The sequence below is a fragment of the Hesperophylax consimilis genome, chromosome 25 (assembly GCF_061612785.1).
Source record: "Hesperophylax consimilis isolate HC1 chromosome 25, BYU_Hcon_1.0, whole genome shotgun sequence".
Classification (NCBI taxonomy): domain Eukaryota; kingdom Metazoa; phylum Arthropoda; class Insecta; order Trichoptera; family Limnephilidae; genus Hesperophylax; species Hesperophylax consimilis.
The window spans coordinates 9146242-9168582 of NC_142860.1; the positions used below are offsets into that span (position 1 = coordinate 9146242).

A 22341-nucleotide genomic window follows, 5' to 3' on the forward strand; every position below is an offset into this window, starting at 1 on the left:
TATGATATGCATGTCGCTATTCCCCCACAAGTAAAAGTTATTGAGTTCGCAGATGACATAGCTTTCTTCTTATCATCCAAAATCATCCCTCTCGCCGTCAAATATCTTAACGAAGCCATGAATGCCCTTTGCACATGGCTCATGTTAAATGGTCTTGAACTTTCAATCCAAAAGACTCAGTGTGTCACCTTCTCAAACCGCCATAAAAACCCCCCCGTTCAAATTTTATTTAAAAATTCTCCAATCCCCAACGCTTCTGAAGTAAAATTTTTGGGAGTAACATTTGATAGGAAACTTAAATGGTCTTCCCATATTAATAATTTAGTTACTAAATGCGAAAAAAATTTAAATATCATCAGATCATTATCTGGCGTTTGGTGGGGAGCTCACCCTACTTGCATTAAATTGCTTTACAACGCACTTATTCGAAGCCATCTCGATTATGCCTGCCCACTTTTTAGTACTGCCTCAAAAAATGTACTTGATAAATTAGACAAAATTCAATATAAATCTTTGCGAATTATAACTGGAGCGATGCAATCGTCACCCATCAATTCCCTTCAAGTAGAATGTTCTGATCCTCCTCTTTATTTAAGGCGTCAACTATTTGCTGACAAATTTGTTCTTAAATGTTTAAATTCTAAATGTCATCAGGTTATCCCCAGCGTCTCGTTGTTCATTGACTCAACCCATTCATCTACAATCAGAGCTTCAACTAAACCTCTTCCTGACATCTGTAAAAAATTTAAGTCTCTCTCAGAGCTTCACATCATCCAAAATGAGCTACTTCCCTTATACAAATTAAAATATAGTCACGTCACCCTATCCCCAACAATAATAGAAGGGATCGGAATCCTTAAAAGTCATTCCAATCTCCCAGCCCGAACTGTCAATAATATGTTCAATGACATTATTTCATCTAAATGGCCCAACTTTTCTCTTTTATTTACTGATGGATCCAAATCTCCCGACTCTCCCAACTGTGGTATAGGTATTAACGTTTACCACAATAATTCTAATGACAGAATATTTCATTCAATTTCAAATCAATTTTCAATATTTTCAGCCGAGTGCATTGCAATAATAGAATCTCTCAAATATATAATCAAAAATAATTTTGAACATTCCCTCGTTCTCTCTGATTCTCTCAGTTCCCTCCAAAAACTTAAATCCAGTCCTCTTCTTCATCCTGATGATCACTTTGTATGCCTTATTCGAGAGATGATAGCCTCCATTCAAAGCTCTGGTAAAACTGTAACTCTGATTTGGATTCCTGGACATGTCGGTATCATGGGTAATGATATTGCGGATGCCTTGGCAAATCAAGGAGCGCCCAACCCTGTTGTTACCCTCGTAAACCACATTCCCCTATCTGACATTTTTTCCATCATCAAAGATAGATCCCGCAATGTTTGGTCGGAGTATTGGCACATTGCTAGTCAATCCAAGGGAGCCTGCTATGCCTCAATACAAAGGACTATTCCATCAAAACCGTGGTTTCAGCAATTCCCTCATTTTTCCAAAAAAGAAATTTCTTCACTCATTCGAATGAGGATCAGACATTGTTCCGTTCCTTCCCATCTTTTTAAAATTCACGTCGTTGACTCCTCAGATTGTACATTCTGTGGTCTAGAAGTGGGAACTTTAGATCACATATTTTTTGGTTGTCCCTCTCTAAACAAATATCCTCTCTTCTATCAAGCCTTATCTAAAATTGCCTCCCCTCCATTCAACATCTCATCTCTTCTAAGTCTGAACTCGACTCCAATTTTCATTATAATTTTGAAATTTGCCTATTTAAATAAAATTAATATTTAAATTCACCTTTCATTTCTCAATAATTTTAAATGATGGCCAAGAACACCCTTGAAGGGTGAAAGCTAGAAATAATAGGAAAAAAAAACTATACATATTATTATCTATAAGCACATAGACTAGTTCCCCAGTTTGACCCGAGAATGTTTCTCTACAAATTGGGTAACCAAAAAAAGTGATGTCTGATATGAAATGTAATATATTTTTGTCTCTTGTGAATATTAACTTTTTTTTCTAAAAAAATAAAAATAAAAAATTGTTAGGTTAAACAAAATAACAATGCTTCAACGACACTTAAATTTTTATTAAATAGTTAATTATAAGTATGTATTTGAATTTAATACCACTAAAAAAATGATTAAAAAAAATTAAATACGTTTTCATACATAAAAACAAAAAATACATAAAAAAATATTATGTATCTTCCGACTCAAGTTCACGATAATCCATTTCCAGGGTTGCCAAATCGTAACGGGCTTCTTTGAAATCTTCCTCCTCCATTCCTTCTTCGGTGTACCAGTGGACGAAGGCTTTCTTAGAGAAAAGCAGATCAAACTTCCTGTCTAAAGCCTCCCACGCGGAGCGGATGGCCGTGGTGTTAGCCAGCAGCGTGGAGGTGCGCTTAGCGCTCGCCAGGCCAAACCCGGCCACCTCTGCGAGTGTGGAGTTATTGATGGCCACCTTGAACCCCACTGGGTACCAGTCCACGAACTTGATCTTGGATTTCTTTAAGTTGGCGAGAGCGGCGTTCACGTCTGTAGGCATTACATCCCCGTGGTACAACAAACAGCAGGCCATGTACTTGCCGGCGTTTGGATCGCACACGACCATCTGACTTTCGGGCTCGAACAGCTGCTTGGTTATCTCCCGAACGGTGAAATCCTCCAATCGATTCCAATACATAATGGGCGCGTGCGCCGCTATGGGGAAGTGAATCCGGGGGAACGGTACGAGGGTCTGGAAGTCGGACAAGTATGCGTTGATGGTTCCCTCGAACCTCAAGGTAGACGTGATGGATGACACAACTAAGCTGATCACCCTGTTGAGGTTACTGTAGGTCGGCTGCTCTATCTCTAGATTCTTCTGACAAATGCCATAGATGGCTTCATTATCTATCATGAAGGAGCAATCAGAATATTCCAAACAGCCGTGGGTAGACAGGACTGAGTTATATGGCTCTATCACGCAAGAAGAAACCTAAAAAAATGTGTTTATTTAATCGCCTTAAATGTCTTAGGGCCAGTTTTTTACACATAATTTGAACAATTAACCAAATTTTAAAGTCAAAGTTCTGTTACCGTTTTAGTTATTTGAAACAACTAGCCAATAAAAGTTTAATATGGAACATGGATAGAACTTTCCCAAAACTTAAAAATTAACGTTGATATGTTCAAATTCTGTGGAATAACTGGCTCTTGACGGAGGAAGTCTCACTGAGGTAAATCTTTATTTGTAATCAACAATCATACCTTTGGCGATGGATAAATAGATATTTCCATTGTGCTCTTCTTTTTGAATTCATCGTATAGGTTATTGAGGAAGAGTGTTGTTAGGCCTGAACCGGTGCCGCCTCCCAACGAATGGAACACCAGAAAGCCCTAAAACATATTGTTTGACATTATTCGGATGCCTATTCCCTACCACCAGGTCAGCAGGTCTACCCTCCATTGGATGAATTTTATTTATTGGAGATGGAACCTCATCTTGCAAACAAACTTATTGGAACACTTATAAATTTGTTTGCATATAAGTTTCCAAATCTTGACTTGAAACGGAACGCATATCGCTGGGATTGTAAAAAAAGCAAATTCGATAACAGATTTATTCAGGAAGGCCTTTATTCACCTATCACCGGAATTTATGTTAAAAATATACAAAACATTAGGCGACCTCTCCTAGAACATGCTTTCAAAATATGGAGTCTATTAGAAAGAGTACAGAGAAGTTTTACAACAAAATCAGTTTTGATTTTGAACTTTGAAAGACCGGCAATAGACCGAAAATATACTCAAGAAGCTAAGATTACCAACGTTAAAAAAAGACGATAAAGGATTAACTTGAGGTGAGACTTCCAAAATTTTATCTGGACATTATGTTTGCCCTGGCATCCAACAAATCTTCACCATCAACAAAAATGTAAATTTCGGTGGACACTCGAATAATAAAACACCTTCTGCTTTGGAAACTACTTCGTTCATTGACCAAATAGTACATATCAACGACGTCATTGCAAATAGAGTAATGGATGCGTGGAACAAATTTCCACATCATGCATCATCCATGCAATTGATATAAACCAATTTAAAATATTATTGGATTCTTATTTAGAGAGAGGAGATAACTTATTTTAAATTTAGAACAACTCAATTACTTTTTTTTAAATTAAGATACGAGTGCGTCAGCAAAATACTGCCTGCTCATTAATAATAATAATAATAGAATCCTTGCACACTTGCTCCTGGCAGCTCTTATGTGATGTTTCATAAAAAAACATAATAACAACTAGACAGATGAAACGGAGAAATCACCTGCAAGCTGGAACAATTGTCTGCTAATTTCCTGATTCTGTCCATCAGAGGGGCGATGATTTGCCGGCCGGTAGAATACATTCCCCGAGCGAAGATGTTAGCCGCGTCTTCTTTGCCCGCAATCATCTGTTCTGGGTGGTAAAGGTTACCGTTTTCGCTTGTACGCACTTTGTCTACAAGTGCAGAAAAAACATTTTTAGCTATTTAATTAAATATTGGCGCCACAGTAACTTTGTTCGCTCTTATGCCGCCAGAGGTGCGCTCTGTCAGCCAATAGGGAAACTATTCCAGCTGCCGTGGGAATCAGCCGCTAAAGAAGGGATTGACTGAACCTGCTGGACACCCGGAAAGTGGCAGTCTGCGTCCCAACGGACCGCAGCCAACGGCGGGGATTTCGAACTGCGATGTAACCTTACTGAATATTGGATGTTATTATTGACATAGAGCATGAAGACCATATTATGTTTCAACATAACCATTTACTTGGCGTTTTATTGTTACTAGCAGTATATTTCTATATAGTGAGTATACACACGGAGCCCACGTACTTACGAGTAACGTACACAACTTAAGATATCAGGACAACTTACAATCCAGACATTTTCCATGAAAATATATGCTTCAGAAACACTTGTCACACACGAAACGCAAACCTATACTTGATCTGCGCTGTTCAGATCGGCGTGGGGTGTGAAAGAAAGATTTCGTTGGTGGACCCCCAAAGACTTGATTTGACATTTAACGTTATATTTGTTTTGATGTTTGGCGTTTACTGGCGTTGTTAAAATGGGAAATAAACAACTAAAACATTTATTCAGACATTACGAAGTGATTTACAACGTAGAATGCATTGAATCGCACGATTCTGCGATTCAAATAGCGTTTCTTGGCTAGGAATAGTTGGCCTGAGAACGTAGTAATGTAGCAAACGTGCTCCTACTTCATGTTATTTTTTAGATAATCTCTATACATTTGCCGAGTGAATTTTTTTTTGTATTTTGGTAGAAAGCATTCACTTTGTGGTTTGACATATTAATTGAATAAATTCAGTTTAATTTTATACCCTGAAGATGCTTGTGTCAAGCAAAACCGGTCGGTATTAAACAAATTAAAATATATAAATCGTGGCTACAAAGTTATTGTTTTACTTAAATTGAAATGATAGGTCCTCAACAGAAATAATGGCACAGGATGCTCCGAAAATTATACACAAGTTGTCTATAAAATACACAAGTTACCTATAAAATACACAAGTTGTCTATAAAATACACAAGTTACCTATAAAATACACAAGTTGTCTACAAAATACACAAGTTCCCTATAAAATCATGAAAAATCGAATTTTTAATGGCCTGTATTTTATAATTTAAAACACAGATAGCACAAAGTACTATATACTTGTTATAAATTTTGATTAAACAAATAATTTTTGTAGAAGAAGATTATACTAATAAATCTAAAAGAAACATATATCACAGCAAGTCACAGAAAATAAAAAGATAACTGTCTGAACTCGGAAACGAATCCAGGATCTCTGTCTTCCCGGTGTCTATTTCATATTTTGTTTAGATTTATTAGTAATATCTGCATCTTCAATGACATATTACATTGATGAATTGTATAAATTTGGAATGCGGGGGGGTGCGACAGAACGATACAAGTGGGCAGATGGCAGATGACTAACCGATGACGGTTGGCTCTAAGTCCACCATGATGGTGCGGGGAACAAGGCGGCCGACGCTGGTCTCCGAAAAGAAGGCCTCCCTGCAGCGGCTGCTCTGGGCCGGGGTCTGGTCCTGCCCGTCACTGGACACATTGTGCTCCCGGCAGTATTGCTGCCAGCACGCGTCGCCCGTTAGCGGGGGGGTTGAAGGGTGCGACAGAACGATACAAGTGGGCAGATGGCAGATGACTAACCGATGACGGTTGGCTCTAAGTCCACCATGATGGTGCGGGGAACAAGGCGGCCGACGCTGGTCTCCGAAAAGAAGGCCTCCCTGCAGCGGCTGCTCTGGGCCGGGGTCTGGTCCTGCCCATCCCTGGACACACCGTGCTCGCGGCAGTACTGCCGCCAGCACGCGTCGCCCGTTAGCACGCCGGCCTTCCCGATGTGTATTAATATGCATTCCCTCTGAAAATATGTTTACAAGTAGATGATGATTTTCAACTTGAACAGAACTTGAATAGAACCAGAATAATAATAAGTTTAGTTCGGGTTCAATGATAACTAAACACAGTGACAATTCAACACACTTTTAAAAAGTGATAAAAAGTCATTAGAAACGATGAAAAAAAATTAAACCTAACCTAACCTTACCTAACCTACTTTACCCAGTTAATAAAGTTTTTGTTTTGTCACTTTGCATGACTTTATATAACTTTTTAAAGATGTGATGAATTATCATTGTGATTATTTATCCGGTCACCCATTGAACGATAGGCAAAATGTGTGTGTTTTATCGGATGATTTGACGTGTTATGTACAATTATATCTGTCTATATTAGAAGTTAGTGTTAAATCTAGAAAATTAATCGATGCATTAGTGTCTATCTCTAAAGTGAATTGGATGTTTGTATGGAATGAATTTATAAGAATAAAGTCAGTTGTCGCTCTGTTCCTATCCAAATACAAAAAAGATTGTGTACATATCTTTTCCACGTGAGAAAATTATTTAAAAGTAAAAGATTACAATTAAAAATCTATTTTTTTATAATTACAATTGAAAATTGTTACTCATAAAAATGTCTGTCAACAGTGGGCTAGTTGCTTCCATGGGTAGCCCTTGGTTCAATTAGTAAAAAGGTTAAAAATAAATTTATGTGTTTTTTATTGTAAATTATGGCGAGCCATAAAATTACTGCTTTTTACAAATAACGTTAAATTTGCTAAAAAGTAATGTCCTTTTATAGTTATGAAGGTAAATCAGAAGGTTTTATAAAAAATATTTCATATTATCCGTGTCCAACGATTAAGAATAACTACCCAGATAACCAATATTTACAGTAATTTTAAATTCTTGCACAAGTTCAATATTTCCATAATCTGGGGAATCCACTTTTCTAGATACAAACTACAAGCAAATAAATAATAGCATATGTAGAACTAATTTGTTACCATTTTAATTATTAATAAATCCGAAAAATTCCAATCAATTAATTTGCAAAACCGAAAAAAAAAAACAAATATTACATTATCACTATCTGAACTAAAAATAATTTTGTTGCTGTCATTTTACATTTAAAAATTCATTCGAAATTATGGGTTTTCATTTGTGTTCTATCTACTATTGGTAGGTAGGTACTGCTTCGAGGGATTAATAAATTTCTGGTTTTAGACCAATAAATAAATACTTGCGTAAACTAACTAACTAACAATCACACAGTTTCTCCGCAGGGGTAGGCAGAGAAGACGGACCGCCATACAACTCGGTCTTGGCACACACTCCTTACCTCAATCACATTCATACATCGTCTAATTCATACTCTCGAATCAAGTATCTGATTCACTTGATCATGCAATGTCTTCCTCGGTCGTCCCCGACTTCTGCCATTCATATTTGCGTCATATACTCTCACACCCCTTTCTTTGTTCATTTGCCCTATTTTCCCGATGGCGATTTCTGTTTTACTTAACGACATCAAATTTGTCTTACCTTCAAATTAACGTTCAAATTTTTTCGTAAAATGCAATTTCGGTTCTCTCTGTTAGAGAGATAATGATTTTGATTTTTGTTTTTGATTTTTTTGATAACTTATGATTTTGGTTCTCTCTAATTAATCATTAGTTTTTCGATTTCGCACCAAAACTCATAGCCTTCCGCGAATTGCACCTCGGGAGCTATCGTTCGCGAAGAATTGGCTTCATTAAAGTGTGACGTTCTGACAATTAACATTATTTGCGAAGTTTTAATAATAGAAAACTTAATATTATCGTAAGCATTGACTGTAAACATGATAAGTGACTTATTTGGCGCATAATAATGCTATTAAATGAAAAGAATTAACGTAATATTGCGATGTTTGTACGCAAGTACGCAACAGGTTAAAAGACCAAAATGTCATATAAAAGTGACTTAGTTACAATAAACTGCACATTTAAAGTATGTTTGATGCACCTATATTTTACAGATAAATAATAATTATAAAAATGACTTGCATATAAAATGGCTGCAGGATTTTTGGCTCTAGAAGTTAGAGGTTTGAAGGGTAATCACGACGAAAGAATAATCCCATTTCGAATTTTGAGAGAAGCCCAAAATCCTACGGAGATGGGGCATGGAGTAATTGAATGCAATCATATATATCTATCATTGCTCCCGCAGTACAGGAAGATATGTAGGTACTATAATCACAGGAATTACTCAGCACAATGTGCAAATGGTTAGTTCTTCATTTGGATCATTCTTTGTGTAATTTAAGGCCCCGTAGTAAGCGTTCAAGGATGGTTTGAAAGGGAAATATGTAAATACGAATGTTAGAGGGAGCGCGATACTATTAAAAAAACGATAGTAATTCAGCGAAAATGGTGGGAATATTTAATTAAACACGACTCGTTTGAAATAGAGCAAAAATCTCTAGACAAATTCTTTAGTTGCATTTAAAGATACACTGTGATTTTTTGCATTCCTATAGCATATTAAATAACAGAACAAAATGTGTTTTAAATAATTTTCGGAGCTTACCTTGTCATTTTTTTCTATCGAGGGAATTTCGTATAATTAACGTTTCGGCATAACAAATTCTCCAGAGGTTGTCTATCACCGTAGAAAACACAACCTTTTGGTACTTAAAGAATTAACGATAAACTTGTTGTAAATAGGTAGAAATTGAGTATGCGGGGGCTTAACTTACTCAATGAACATTTCAGATCCGAACATGGTGATTTTAGATGTGAATGCAAGATTTCCTGATCAGATTTAGGCCAATTATCAAGTGCTTATGGAGCTCTGGCATGAAAGAGGAGAAAAGAAAACTTGGTTCATAGGTAAAAATAATTCATTAGACATGTATTAATTTTACAATTTAATATTATATTATATATAGAGTGAACCAAAAAAATGCCAAGTAAATAGATTTATTAAAGGTCATCATCCTACTGCATTTTCGGTAAATTGGTACTTTTTAGGGCGTAAAACGGTGACCGGATAAATCATCACAATGCTAATTCATCACATCTTTAAAAAGTTATAAAAAGTCATGAAAAGTGATGAAACAAAACTGGGTTAAGTAGGTTAGGTTAGGTTAATTTTTTTTTCATTGTTTTTAATGACTTTATATCACTTTTTAAAGTGTTGTATTTTCACTGTGTTGAGTTATCATGGAACCGAAATAACTCAAACATTAATCACTCTATTATTATAAAATTTCAAATCGTACCCATACAATTCAATATTCTATTAAGAACACGTGTTGAAATATTTAAAAAAAATACCTTATATTTTTTGAAATTGTAATTTTTGAAACACGGGAAGCCATTTTTTTATATTAATATATAGATAGATTACATTATTTTTGAAAACCGATTTACGAATAGGGAAATTAGACAAAAATTGTACAAAATAGAGCATATTTATTTTCGATAGCAACTAAAATAATAAAACAGCTACAAAAATAATTGTTGCAATTGATTCCGTTTTGTTTATTCGCAAGAAAAAAAAAGTTGGAAAACATAACGGAAGATAGCAAAAAAGCACGATAACAAGAAAATAAGAAAGCAAGATAGCAAGATATCAAATCGAGTGTCGAGAAGTACAAGTACACGATTGAAATACTGACAAAATTGTAATAAATTACAATTTTTGTATTGTAAACAATATCATTACGCTTAAATTGTTTTTTGTGCCTGTCTTAGAATGTATAATCGCGTCGGAACATAAAAAACACATACAGTAAATGTTAATTAATAAAATATACAAAATTGTTGTTATTCCAAAGTTTCAATATTACTTGAACGTTACTACAACAACGCTTTCCAATGAAGTAAAATTTTAAATGATATTTTGTTTTGTTTTTAATAATAAATATACAATCTTCGGTTGTCTGTGTTGTTTTGAATGAAGTGAAACATTCCTGAGTAATGAACTAAAATTGGATTTGAAATTTTCAAAGTTGGACCTGCCAATTGTGTGAATTTAGACAAGCGATAATGTGTAATAGACAGTAAATCTACTTATAACATGTTCACTCCTTCCTCTCCACAAAAAGACCCTCCACACAGCATCCCCAAAGATGACATAGGCCCTGAGGGAAATTATTTTCTTTAGGGCCTCCTGTGTGGAGTTAATATAAAAAAAATAAAAAAAAATGAAAGCATTTCTAGTGTGGAGTCGACCCTACTACCGACCCATTTTATAAGTACGACAATTAATTATTAACAGTAGATAATAAAAAGTAGAAATTTAAAAAAAAAACTATTTCGGACTCACCTAATGTAATTCACCAGATTCCCGCTTTTGCCCTACGAGTTTCTGTGCACTGTGTATACATATTTCTTCATATTAATTATTTGTGTTTGTTGGGATTTGAACCCGTGACCTCTTTACCTGATACCATATCGTCTCATTGGCTTGTAAATTCTTCCCAAATTTTTATCACCGTCCTGCATATTAGGATTGTTTTTAAAATTGATGCTCTTCACTGGTTGCTGCCTATATGCGTTCTTCTCTAGTCCTCATGCCTTCTTATCATGCTCCAATCTTCTTCCGCTTGGGCACCCAGAGATCATAACCAACTCATTGGGAGGCAGGTATGGATACCGATATAACCGACACCTTTGCCATAGGTCACCCCAAGTAGTTGGCTGCACTAAAACAATTTACCAAGCGCCCGAGCACTGTCGCAATATCCTGAATGGATAACGCATCTGGTGCTCATAAACATGCGCCCAGGTTCGTGAGATTGGCGGCGGATACAACTGGCCACCAGCTGCGCGGTGGGCTCGGGAGAGGTCAGTTGGGGGCACCTTTTAACTTCTCCATCCAGACTCTCTCAACTCATTACTTTTCAACGCAGTGGGAGGGATGGATCGCCTATCACTCTTGGATTCACTAACCCCAACATTTTTACCCACATACGTTTTTCCTTCTCAGAATTTTCTTTCCTAAAACCAAAGCATTCGCAAAGATGACATATGCCCTGACCGTCCCTAGTGGTATTGGACCATACTTGTTAACTGACAAAACCGAGGTACTTATGATATGCGTACCCCGCCAGATTTCTATCATTTTAGCAGGCATTGAAAAATACAAACTTTGGAAATTATTTTAACTTTGAAATCTACATAAAAAAATATATATGTATATATACTGTTATTTATGTAAGAAGGAGAACATTAATAAAACAAAAAATTTAAACTGGTATTTCTTGTTCAATATAGAAAAGAACAAAGTAAAAGTTTAACATTAAGTTTCCATACTAAGAAAACCTATTTTTACTGATGTGTTTCATAGATTGTATGTTAAAGATTATAAAATAGATGAGGTGGGAACATGTCATTAGCAACCACTGGTATTATTTATGAATAGTTTTTTTTCTTTAAAGAAGACAAATTATTAATTGATTGACTGATTTATTGGCATAAGAAAAATGTGAACATTTATAATAACAAAATGATAGGAATGGTTCATTAATCAATACTATTGCAATAAAGAAATTGAGCCACTTAAAACAATTTACAGAAAAAGTCTTGTTAGAAATTACAAAATAATGCATAACTAATTAAAATTATTAAATTGGTTTAATTGGCAGTGTTATCATAAAATTTAAAAAAAATATTACTAAAAAAAAATGATTTTTTAAAGACAGTTTTGAAATAGTTTTCAAAGTAGGGTAGGTACTAGACAGTATTTTTTATGAACACACAAATGGAAAAAGTAGAACTTTTTAATATAACATCTTTTTTTTATGATTTTTTTTCCGACAGAAAAGAACCTGTTATAATTTTTATTTTGTATCGATAAATGAATGGCAAATTGAATTCTGAAATTTTCAAAATTATTTTTAACCAAAATTTGTAACATTTCCATTTCACATCTAAATGGGTACATTATAGGTACTTAATATTTACTTTCACACACAATTCTCTATTGCTTTTACATTAAATATCAGAGGATTGTGGGTATTTTAGTACATTTTAGATTTTTTCCTACCAATGAAGACATTTGATAAAATTTAAAATCTGACCACTAAAGCATGAAGCACCATCAAAAATGAATTATTACCTACATAATTTTATTTTATTAGCCTAGTTACATACGATTAATATAATTAAATAATAAAAAAAGATCGATGATTAAAATAATAGAAAAATTTCTATAAAACTATAATATTATACTAAAATTTGTGCAAAAATGTACCCAATCCTATTTTCAGCGTGCAGTTAAAAAAAACAGATTTTTTTTTTTAATCAACTCGATTATGGTTCCTTTTCCTTTCTTTTTTTAAAAGAAAAAAACATTTGCAGGTTAGAAATCAACTGACAATATTTGAATTCCTCCTCGAAGAAGATGTTGCTTGTGCAATGATGGAGGATTTAGCTAGGAGAGGATTGATTGTGAGGATGGCCGAGTTAGCACACTCAAACTCAACCATCCTGAGATATTGGCAATTGCCAAGCACTAAATTGAAACCCGCCATTATTTTGAATTTGGTCCTGGGAAGGCTCAAAACCAGTGGCGGCTCGTGACTTTTGGGTTACTAGAGTGCTAATATTACTAAAAATGGCTTAATTGATGTTGTTGTAGCTGAAAATGATTTTTTTTTTTTTTTAGAAAAATTGATTTTTTGTATGAAGATTTTCAGGAATTCCGTGCGGCGCACGGCGATACTGAAATTTCCTGAAAATCTTCATACAAAAAATCGATTTTCAGAAAAAAAAAAAAAATTCATTTTCAGCTATAACAACATCAGAAATGCCATTTTTTATAATATTAGCACTCTATTACACCCAAAAGTCACGAGCCGCCACTGCTCAAAACCCATTGAGTTCGCCTAATTATGAAGGTAATTGAAATCAACAAAAAACGTATTAACAGAAACGACGGGGCTAAGCTTAACAGTACTTGGTATCTCGGCATACAACTCCAATTTAACTAATTATACTGAAACATTGGCCTTAAAAGAATTGACATGCATATCGCCTCTTCTACAAGCATAAACATACACTTCACCACAATCCACAAATCTGCCCTGAGGATGAACACTGTAATGCTGTCTGAAACATTGGCTAAAGAAGGGGGAAGTGCAACAGCCGTGAAAATCTCACATCACATCTGTATTTCATAGTTTTCAAGGCCACCATAACCGAGATAAATATAAAATATTTTGTAAACATCTGTTGAATATAATTTGGCTCATGTGAGGGATATAAAAATGACATATTCTTAAAAAAAACAAAGAGGTAAAAATAAAATATTTTGTAATTTTGAATGAAGAGAAAGTGTTAAATAATTGTAAATGTAATTTCGAAAGACATATTGTTATATTATCAAATAATACGAATTAGTTTTATTATGTACAACCTGCTCTTATAAGAAAACAATAAAATTCTAAAGGGTTATTTCACCACCTCCGAGTAAACTCTCGATTAGTGTTACCCAAGGAGTAGCGTATTATCTGTTTCATCATTGTGCCGAGTAGCACTACCCAGCTAGTTTTGAGATAAATGTCTTTCATATTTTTTGGATATTTTGTTATTTTCCTCACAAACTAAAAGTAGAAATAGTGAAAAGATTGTATGAGAATTTAAAAAAATATATATCATGAATTTCAAAATACATGACATATTTGTTTATATATTTTTAACATTTTTAAATGAAGGGTCAATCTACACTTTCGCCAAATCTGAAATTGTTATTACTCTTAGTTTGCGAGGAAAGTAACAGAATGTCCAAAAAAGTTTTAAAGTAATTGTAACGTCAAAGAATTGTGCAAGTTTGGATTGCCACGGTAGTGCCTGATTATTGTTTTGTTGAGAGTTTTTCGGGTGGCTGCCCTGCGATCGGTTTGACGGGCGAGCAAAAATTACGCGGGTAGGTAGATTGGGGGAACAATACGCGAGACGACGATTCCGCGGTGCGCGTGGCGTTTGGCGAGAAAAAATGGATATTGAAATTATTAAAAAAAGATCACGCGGATACCATGAACCGATCCTTCGGAGACTTTCAGTGTAAATTTACAAAGCACAAAAGAGACGTTTTGACTCCTGCGCGAGATCAGCCGGTTCTTAAAGTTCGAGTGTGGTTGTTCGGTGAGATGGAAATCTTGAAGGATACAGCCTTTCCGTGTAGACTAACCAAACATAAAAACAAACATTTTGACTCCTGTGTGAGATCGGCCTGTTCTTTTTTCGAGTGTTGTTGTTTGAAGAGATTAAAATACACAATCAGTTATTTGGATTAAAAAATGGTTTTATTTGTGAGTGGTTTTGAAGGGTAATTCCTTGGAGACTATACTGGATTACCAAGCATGCTGTCGAGGTGACGCAAAGATGAAGCATCATTGTCCCTTTAAACGTTCAATGGATGCTGATTAATTGAGGATGTTGGGCGCCAATGTCGCGTCTGATGTCCCGTCTGATGAGCATGGACCCTTGTCAATCACCAGGGCTATTATGGGGGTAAGGCAAGGAGACATAATGTATAAAAGCATTGAAGAACCTTGATCATGTTTGAAGGTGTTTGGAGAGTCCGCCAGCGGTGAGCAGACGACAGATCTCCACGAAATCCGTATGAGTTAGCTCCGGGTAGAGATTCGTGGGATGGAGTGCGCGAAGCCATCCTCAATTAATCAGCATCCATTGAACGTTTAAAGGGACAATGATGCTTCATCTTTGCGTCACCTCGACAGCATGCTTGGTAATCCAGTATAGTCTCCAAGGAATTACCCTTCAAAACCACTCACAAATAAAACCATTTTTTAATCCAAATAACTGATTGTGTATTTTAATCTCTTCAAACAACAACACTCGAACAAAGAACAGGCCGATCTCACACAGGAGTCAAAACGTTTGTTTTTATGTTTGGTTAGTCTACACGGAAAGGCTGTATCCTTCAAGATTTCCATCTCACCGAACAACCACACTCGAACTTTAAGAACCGGCTGATCTCGCGCAGGAGTCAAAACGTCTCTTTTGTGCTTTGTAAATTTACACTGAAAGTCTCCGAAGGATCGGTTCATGGTATCCGCGTGATCTTTTTTTAATAATTTCAATCTCCATTTTTTTTCGCCTAACGCCACGCGCACCGCGGAATCGTCGTCTCGCGTATTGTTCCCCCAATCTACCTACCCGCGTAATTTTTGCTCGCCCGTCAAACCGATCGCAGGGCAGCCACCCGAAAAACTCTCAACAAAACAATAATCAGGCACTACCGTGGCAATCCAAACTTGCACAATTCTTTAACGTTAGGTACATAATTTATCTCAAAACTAGCTTTTAGGAGATTCAGCTTATTGCAATTAGACAGGCGTATGTTAAACCAATGGTATAAATTACTTCAATTAAAGAAGTTTTTGTAGAAAGCAAAAACTTTGTGGTTTGACATATTATTAAATGAAACAAGCGCTTTGTTTTTAACCGATAATTTATTTAAATTTATTCTCCAACCGGTTTTGCTCGGCTCAAGCTTGAAGGTAAAATTTAAACTGGGTATTTAGTTTAAATTTTACCCTGATAAAGTAGTTAGAAAAAGTGTTTGTTTCATTTAAATAAAGTTATTCAATAGTTCCTCAAGAGATGGCGAAATTCCCTCTTTATTATTTTCTTAGATGAAAAATATCAAATCCGCGATCAATTCTCAAAGCGCAAATAATAAAACAAAAAAATACATTTATAAAAGAATGTTATTATTTTAACTTTAGTAAAATATTTTAAAACGTTAGTAACAAGTTATGCATGCAAATTATTATTTATAGATTATATAAACTTAATGAGAACTTTAACAGCGAAAATATAGGTACATAATGTAAATCTAATATTATTTTTTTATTAATTCCTAGTAGATGGATAAGTCATATTAAATATGGGTAACACGGTTTTGATTGAACACTTTTTGTGTAGTAGGTATTTTATTTTAGCCTCTAGTGTAGGTTTAATTAAATTTTGAGTTCGATATGAATTATTTTCATAATTGAAAGAGGGTTTCAAATTTATAATTCTTTGAACAGCAGTACAAATTTGAAAATATTTTCAAATTAAAATTTTAATAAAAGCATTTTAGTATTATTGTTACAAGAAATTTAATTTTTCTAAAATTTTTTTTTTACACGCAAAGCCTAACTTATAATTATGTTTTATTTTAAACCCATCCCATTCTAGGTTATTTAGAATTATTTATCTTTGAAATATATTTGCGTTCTAAATAAATATTGATTTACGTAGTAAAAATGACACAAATTTTCTTTTGAAGGCGGATATCTACTTTATTATTGCATATAAGTTTTATATATTTAGATGTCAGTAAATATAACCTGCCAGACTAAAATATATCAGTTTATTACTAAGTAAATGTGATTTAGAAGATCATTAAATATAATTATTTTCCTAAGCTAACGGGTGTTCTATTCATTTTTCTATCTAACATACAATTATCTGAACGCTTCGCAAGTTTAACCTTTCCCTTACTGTGCTAAAAAATTCCACGCGTTCCGGTGCTGTGTAACCAATACACTTCTCAAAATAAGCGATTTAATATCGGAAAAATATGAATATTCATAGCTAATCGCTTATGTTTATTATATTTTATATCAAAAGTGATAATAATTGTAATTTAACCTTTTGAACGCGTTAATTTGCTCCGTTTTATCTATACCCGTACGCGGTACATATTTTCAAATACCTATGCACGCAATTAAATGTCAAATTATAGCATTCTGGCATTATTTATTGGACTATATAGACAGAACAGATTATTCTCCACAATATGAAAACAAATCCTCGTGTGTCAACACTCTTAGATGTTTATAAAAACAAAAACATAAAATTTCATACAAAGACGTACCGTATCTTTTGAATGTGGTCCCGCCATTCACTCGCCGTGTGTGTACTTAGGCCACTGCGTTGATAGACATAAGTGGGACACCATGATCACTTATCATTTTTAGTTCTGAAAACTTTTTCTCAAACTCTTTTCTAAACTCAACACTTAAAAATAACACATAAATTTTATATCACTTAATAAATATTGTTTTTTAAGCACTTTAGAGGAATCTCTGTCTGTCACATTTTTTTGGAACTATGGTAAACTTTAAAACAGGGTTCGATACATAAAGACACACCACATTCTTTACATACGTATCTCGTTAACTGCATTTTTTTATTTTTCAATCGGCATACACGACATCGTCTACGCGGTTTTTTTATTTTGCCAGTTGATGGAATCAATTCGGCCATATGCTTAGCGGCATATTTAGGCAAAACCCGAAACGGGTTGAGGTGGGCTGATGTATTAGGCTCTGGTATTTGAGAAATCTCTGGTTTATATTTCTCAACTAGTTGAATAATAACCGCCAATTGAAAATCTGCTAGAGATTTTTTTATACCTGTCACTTGGGTGTACAAAATAAATGAGTTCAATAAATATAGGTCAAGTATGTGAAAAAATACTTTTTTATACCATTTTATGGTCTTCCTCATACAGGATAAACTGCTCAGCATCATGTCGCTTTTGTCAACAGCTCCCATAGATTTATTGTAATCAATGACACAGGCGGGCTTGCGAATGGGTTGTTTAGTTTGATGATTTATTTTACTGGTTTCCTTAAATGAGTTATCGTGCAAGGTAGTTAGCATGTGTACATCCCTTTTATCACACCATTTTAATGCTAAAAGGGGACCGCGGCTTTTTGACTCAAATTCGCCTTTTTTCAGTTTAATAAATTTTGGCATTTCCTTCCGGTTCTTTTTTACCGTCCCACAGGCATTTGTTTTTTTCAAATGCAAAAAATTGAATAAATTTGGACTTGAGTACCAATTGTCACACCATAAATTGTGCCCTTTGCCAAAATAATCAGTTAGGAGTGTAGTAACAACAGCGCCGGTTATTCCCAAGTTTTGTTCATCTGTATTTTCCGTGCCTTCTCCGCAGTAAATTATGAAATCTAGAATGTATCCAGTTTTCACATCACACAAAACAAACATTTTGATTCCAAAGCGATGTCGTTTTGATGGAATATATTGCTTAAAAATTAGCCTACCCTTGAAAACAATGATACTTTCATCTATACATAGGTCTTCATAAGGTATCACAGACTCCTTAAATAGTGTTCGGGTGTGATTTAAAATTAACCTTATTTTATAAAGACGATCTATAGGAAGCGAATTTGAGTCACAGAAATGTAAATTTTGCAACAACAATTGATATCGGTCTCTACTCATGATCTGGCCAAAAATAGGGGAACTTAGAAATATATTTGTACTCCAATACTCTTCAATAGTCAAGTGTTCGTTTCTTGTCATAAGCATGGTTATTGCAAAAAATAGATACATTTCTTCAATACTTGTGTCCTTCCACTTATGAATTCGTGACTTCGCACCAAATTCCTTTGAAATGAGAAGAAAAGTATGGTAGTCGTTTGTTTCTCGAACAATTTCATTCATAATCGAGCGATTTAAAAAATGTTCAAAAAAATCACTTTCTGTTGAATTTTCGTTAAATTGTACAGAAACGCCGGATTGAAAATCATAAAATTCGTGTACTATTGGAATATGAGGTCCAGACACCCAGGAGTGTAGCACTTCTTCACTTACAGACTCATTCGCTTGAGTTTCTGTATCTGAAAGTTCCGAAGGTTCAAATTCATCTTCGGACATTTCATAATCAGAATCCAAAACGTTCAATATATTTTCAATTTCATCATCTTCCAAACTATGGGCCATTTTTTATCCGAAAAATCAAATGAATTAAAAAAACTAAAAACTTGTGAACGTTTCCTAATAAATTTTGAAATAGTATATAAAACACGAAAATAACACGCACTTTAGTAATATATAACTAATACATATATATAACAAAATATATTTAAATTAATAAAGTATATAGTAAAGTCAATAACTCAGTTTTGTAACACAGTAAAATGTTAAAAAATACGCGCAATCGGCACAATATGGTCACTCGTGAATACAGTAAAATTGAATTTGCTAGACGAAACACAAGAAATCAAAAAAAAAAAATTGATTTCTGAAGTGAACAAATTAATTTGAATTTTTCGTAATAATTCAATATTACAGCAGAACACAGAATGTTATCGGCGCAGATTCCACAAATCAACTCGGCGCGCGCAAGCGCAGATAACATACTAGTACTAACGCCATCCGTTGACAAAATTGTGAACTAAAGCACTCAAAGGCGCGAAGAGGCGCACTTGATTATGGATCTTTTTTTATGAAATACAATTTTATTTTTGAGAACTACTTGTAGATGTCAGCATCGTGATAGTTCTACGAATGTCCAAGCGAGCAAGAAATACATTTATGACGAAAGAGCGCTGGAATATCGGCCGTCAAAGTTTCCGTATCAACTGTTGATACGGCCGCGTGTGAGTATAGACTTTTTGCCGTAACAACAGTTGATACGGCCGCGTGCAAAAGATTAATTGTTGAAAACATGAAAAAACCATCGGCAGATGCTAAAAAAACGTGCGAGGGGTCCACATCTAACAACGGAGGTATCGATGGTCTAAATCAAAATACAACTGCGGACGTATGGATTTCTCATGTTCCCGCGTAGCGAACTAAAGCGGGACATCAATAGCGTGTCATTTCCTCGCACACTCTTCGCGTATTAGTATCACATGGTTGATTGTATTGGTGTATTTTTTTCCGATTTTTAACAAAAATCTCTGATTTTTAATTGAACTTGAAAACTATGTAAAATATTATTTTTTAATTGAGTGCATAAATGTATAACGGAGAAATACCTAAAATCTGAACACAGAATTTATTATATTTATAGAGTTATTAAAGTTATTAGAAGCAATGTGTAGTAAATAAACACCACAGAAAAGGAAAGGTTAAACACGCGTCATTTTTTAAAATATAAGTTTAAAATATATTATTAATTATTATTATCCGAATTAACTCCTTGGTTACCAACAAAGAAAGTAAGGTGGTTCTCAAATCAATTGTTATGAAACAAAGAGAACATTTAAATTGCTGCACAGGTTCAATTTATTGTCACTACTTGAAAGGGATGGGTTAAATAATGATTACTTTTAAATATTTTTACAAAAATTGAGGAACTGGATTCAATAACAACTTATGATGATAATTATAGATTTGAGTAAAACGCATTAAACGTTTTTTGAAATGCGTAGCATTCATTTGTAGTTCAAAATTCATTTGTCTTCAAAATTGGCGTGCAGCTCCTTCTATGAAAATCCTACATGAGTAATATTTATACTGCAGATAAAGAAGGGATTAGCGATACCAAAAAAGTGATAGACGCTTAAACCTAAGTTGTTATTACCAGCTCCTCAATTGTGATTACATTGGTATTTCGAAAGTATAAAAAAAATAAAAAAATTATGATTTACGATAAAATAATTTTGGTATTTTTTGTTTGTTTCGCTAAATTCACAACATTCAACTTTAACAATACGATAATTAATTCAAGGTATAAAAATTAAACTACAAAATGGTCACTGTGAAATTTTCTACCAAGCCTCTTACATACAAATTATATAATCTGCCACATTTTAATAAAATTATTTCCTTTCATCTTAGAAACTAGCTTTAGCGTTAATTTGACAAAAAAATAAGTCTTTAAATATATTTTACGTTGTTAGCTTTGACTAGCAAGCAATTATTTAAGATTATTCTATTTCAAGCTAATCTTTTCATATTTTCAAATTAAACTTTCATTGCAGTATAAAATTTTATAATATTAATAGTAAAAATTGTTTAACCCACAGATCAAAGAAAAAATAGACAAGAACAAAAAATACAGAATAAAGAAGAAAACTAGAAGTGTCTTCCGTGTAAATTTGAATGGAAACAAATCGGCAGTAATATGACAAAAGGGGCCATCTGCATCAATTTTACTTGGAAATTAGTGCTTTGCATTTAGCTTTAGCCCTGTGCTCTGTCTCTAGAAGATGTCCATCCCATTTGAGTTTCGTAAACACAGTTTTGTATTGGAAATTCAAGCATCGGTTAGGCAATTGTTTGGATCACGAAACACGCCATAAAGCATTCTTCTTTGTTCTAAACAAATCTTTTTTCCCATTTATTTTACCCATTGAATAAAAATATAATATAATAATAGAAGTAGAAAATAAACACAAAGATTGCTTTAATCAAAGCAAAGTGTTATTTAACTCAATATCCCGCATTATATCATTATTCCGTTATAGACAACTAAATTATGAAACAATTACATATTATTTTAATTAATTTTCCACCAATAATCGTCTGGCATTTCAACCCCAACCCTTTTCTATTGTCCTATCCCTTAACCCTTATTCAAACCTATCTTCTTATCTGAGAATATTCTTTAATCTGTAGTTTAACAAGATTTTGTGATAATTACCAAATTTTTTATCAGTTTCATATTACGCTCTCGATTACATGTACATTTATTATGTTTATAGAACTGCCCTAGTAATTTCTTATACGTATCTTAATTCAACTTTTACCTTTGAAGTCCAAAATAAACAAAAATTAGTCGATCTGCTGCTCGATAGCCTGCTGTCAATAGCCTACTTACTTAATTTATTACCATGTTTCAGTAAACAAAGGTTACTTCGATCAAAGAAAAATAAAATACTTCTTTGTTAGCAGCTGTAAATTCGTAACTCTAGTGACTTTGGGCAGCAAAATAACTCTCAAATACTGAAATAATATTTATAATCAAATTATGTGTTAACCAGATTCTAAACCAAAGATTAAAACAACAGGCAAACTAACAAGGCTACCTATAATAATAGGATCCAACATGTATAACCAATATGATTTTTACATTAACTGTAGCCTTTTTAAAGAGAGGAAGGAGTGAACCTAAATCTT

At 34.0% G+C, this 22341-nt stretch overlaps 1 protein-coding gene across 1 annotated transcript; it reads right to left on the reverse strand.

The window, feature by feature from the left end:
• Window positions 1-2229: 2229 nt before the first annotated feature.
• On the reverse strand, window positions 2230-19215 carry LOC149411503 (tubulin alpha-1C chain-like). The gene is made up of 5 exons (XM_089646647.1): window positions 19087-19215; window positions 6261-6474; window positions 4344-4516; window positions 3285-3413; window positions 2230-3012 (listed from the first exon to the last, which is right to left on the reverse strand). Exons 1-5 carry the CDS (start codon window positions 19213-19215, stop codon window positions 2230-2232), a joined length of 1428 nt encoding a protein of 475 aa, XP_089502773.1.
• Between the last annotated feature and the right edge of the window lie 3126 nt (window positions 19216-22341).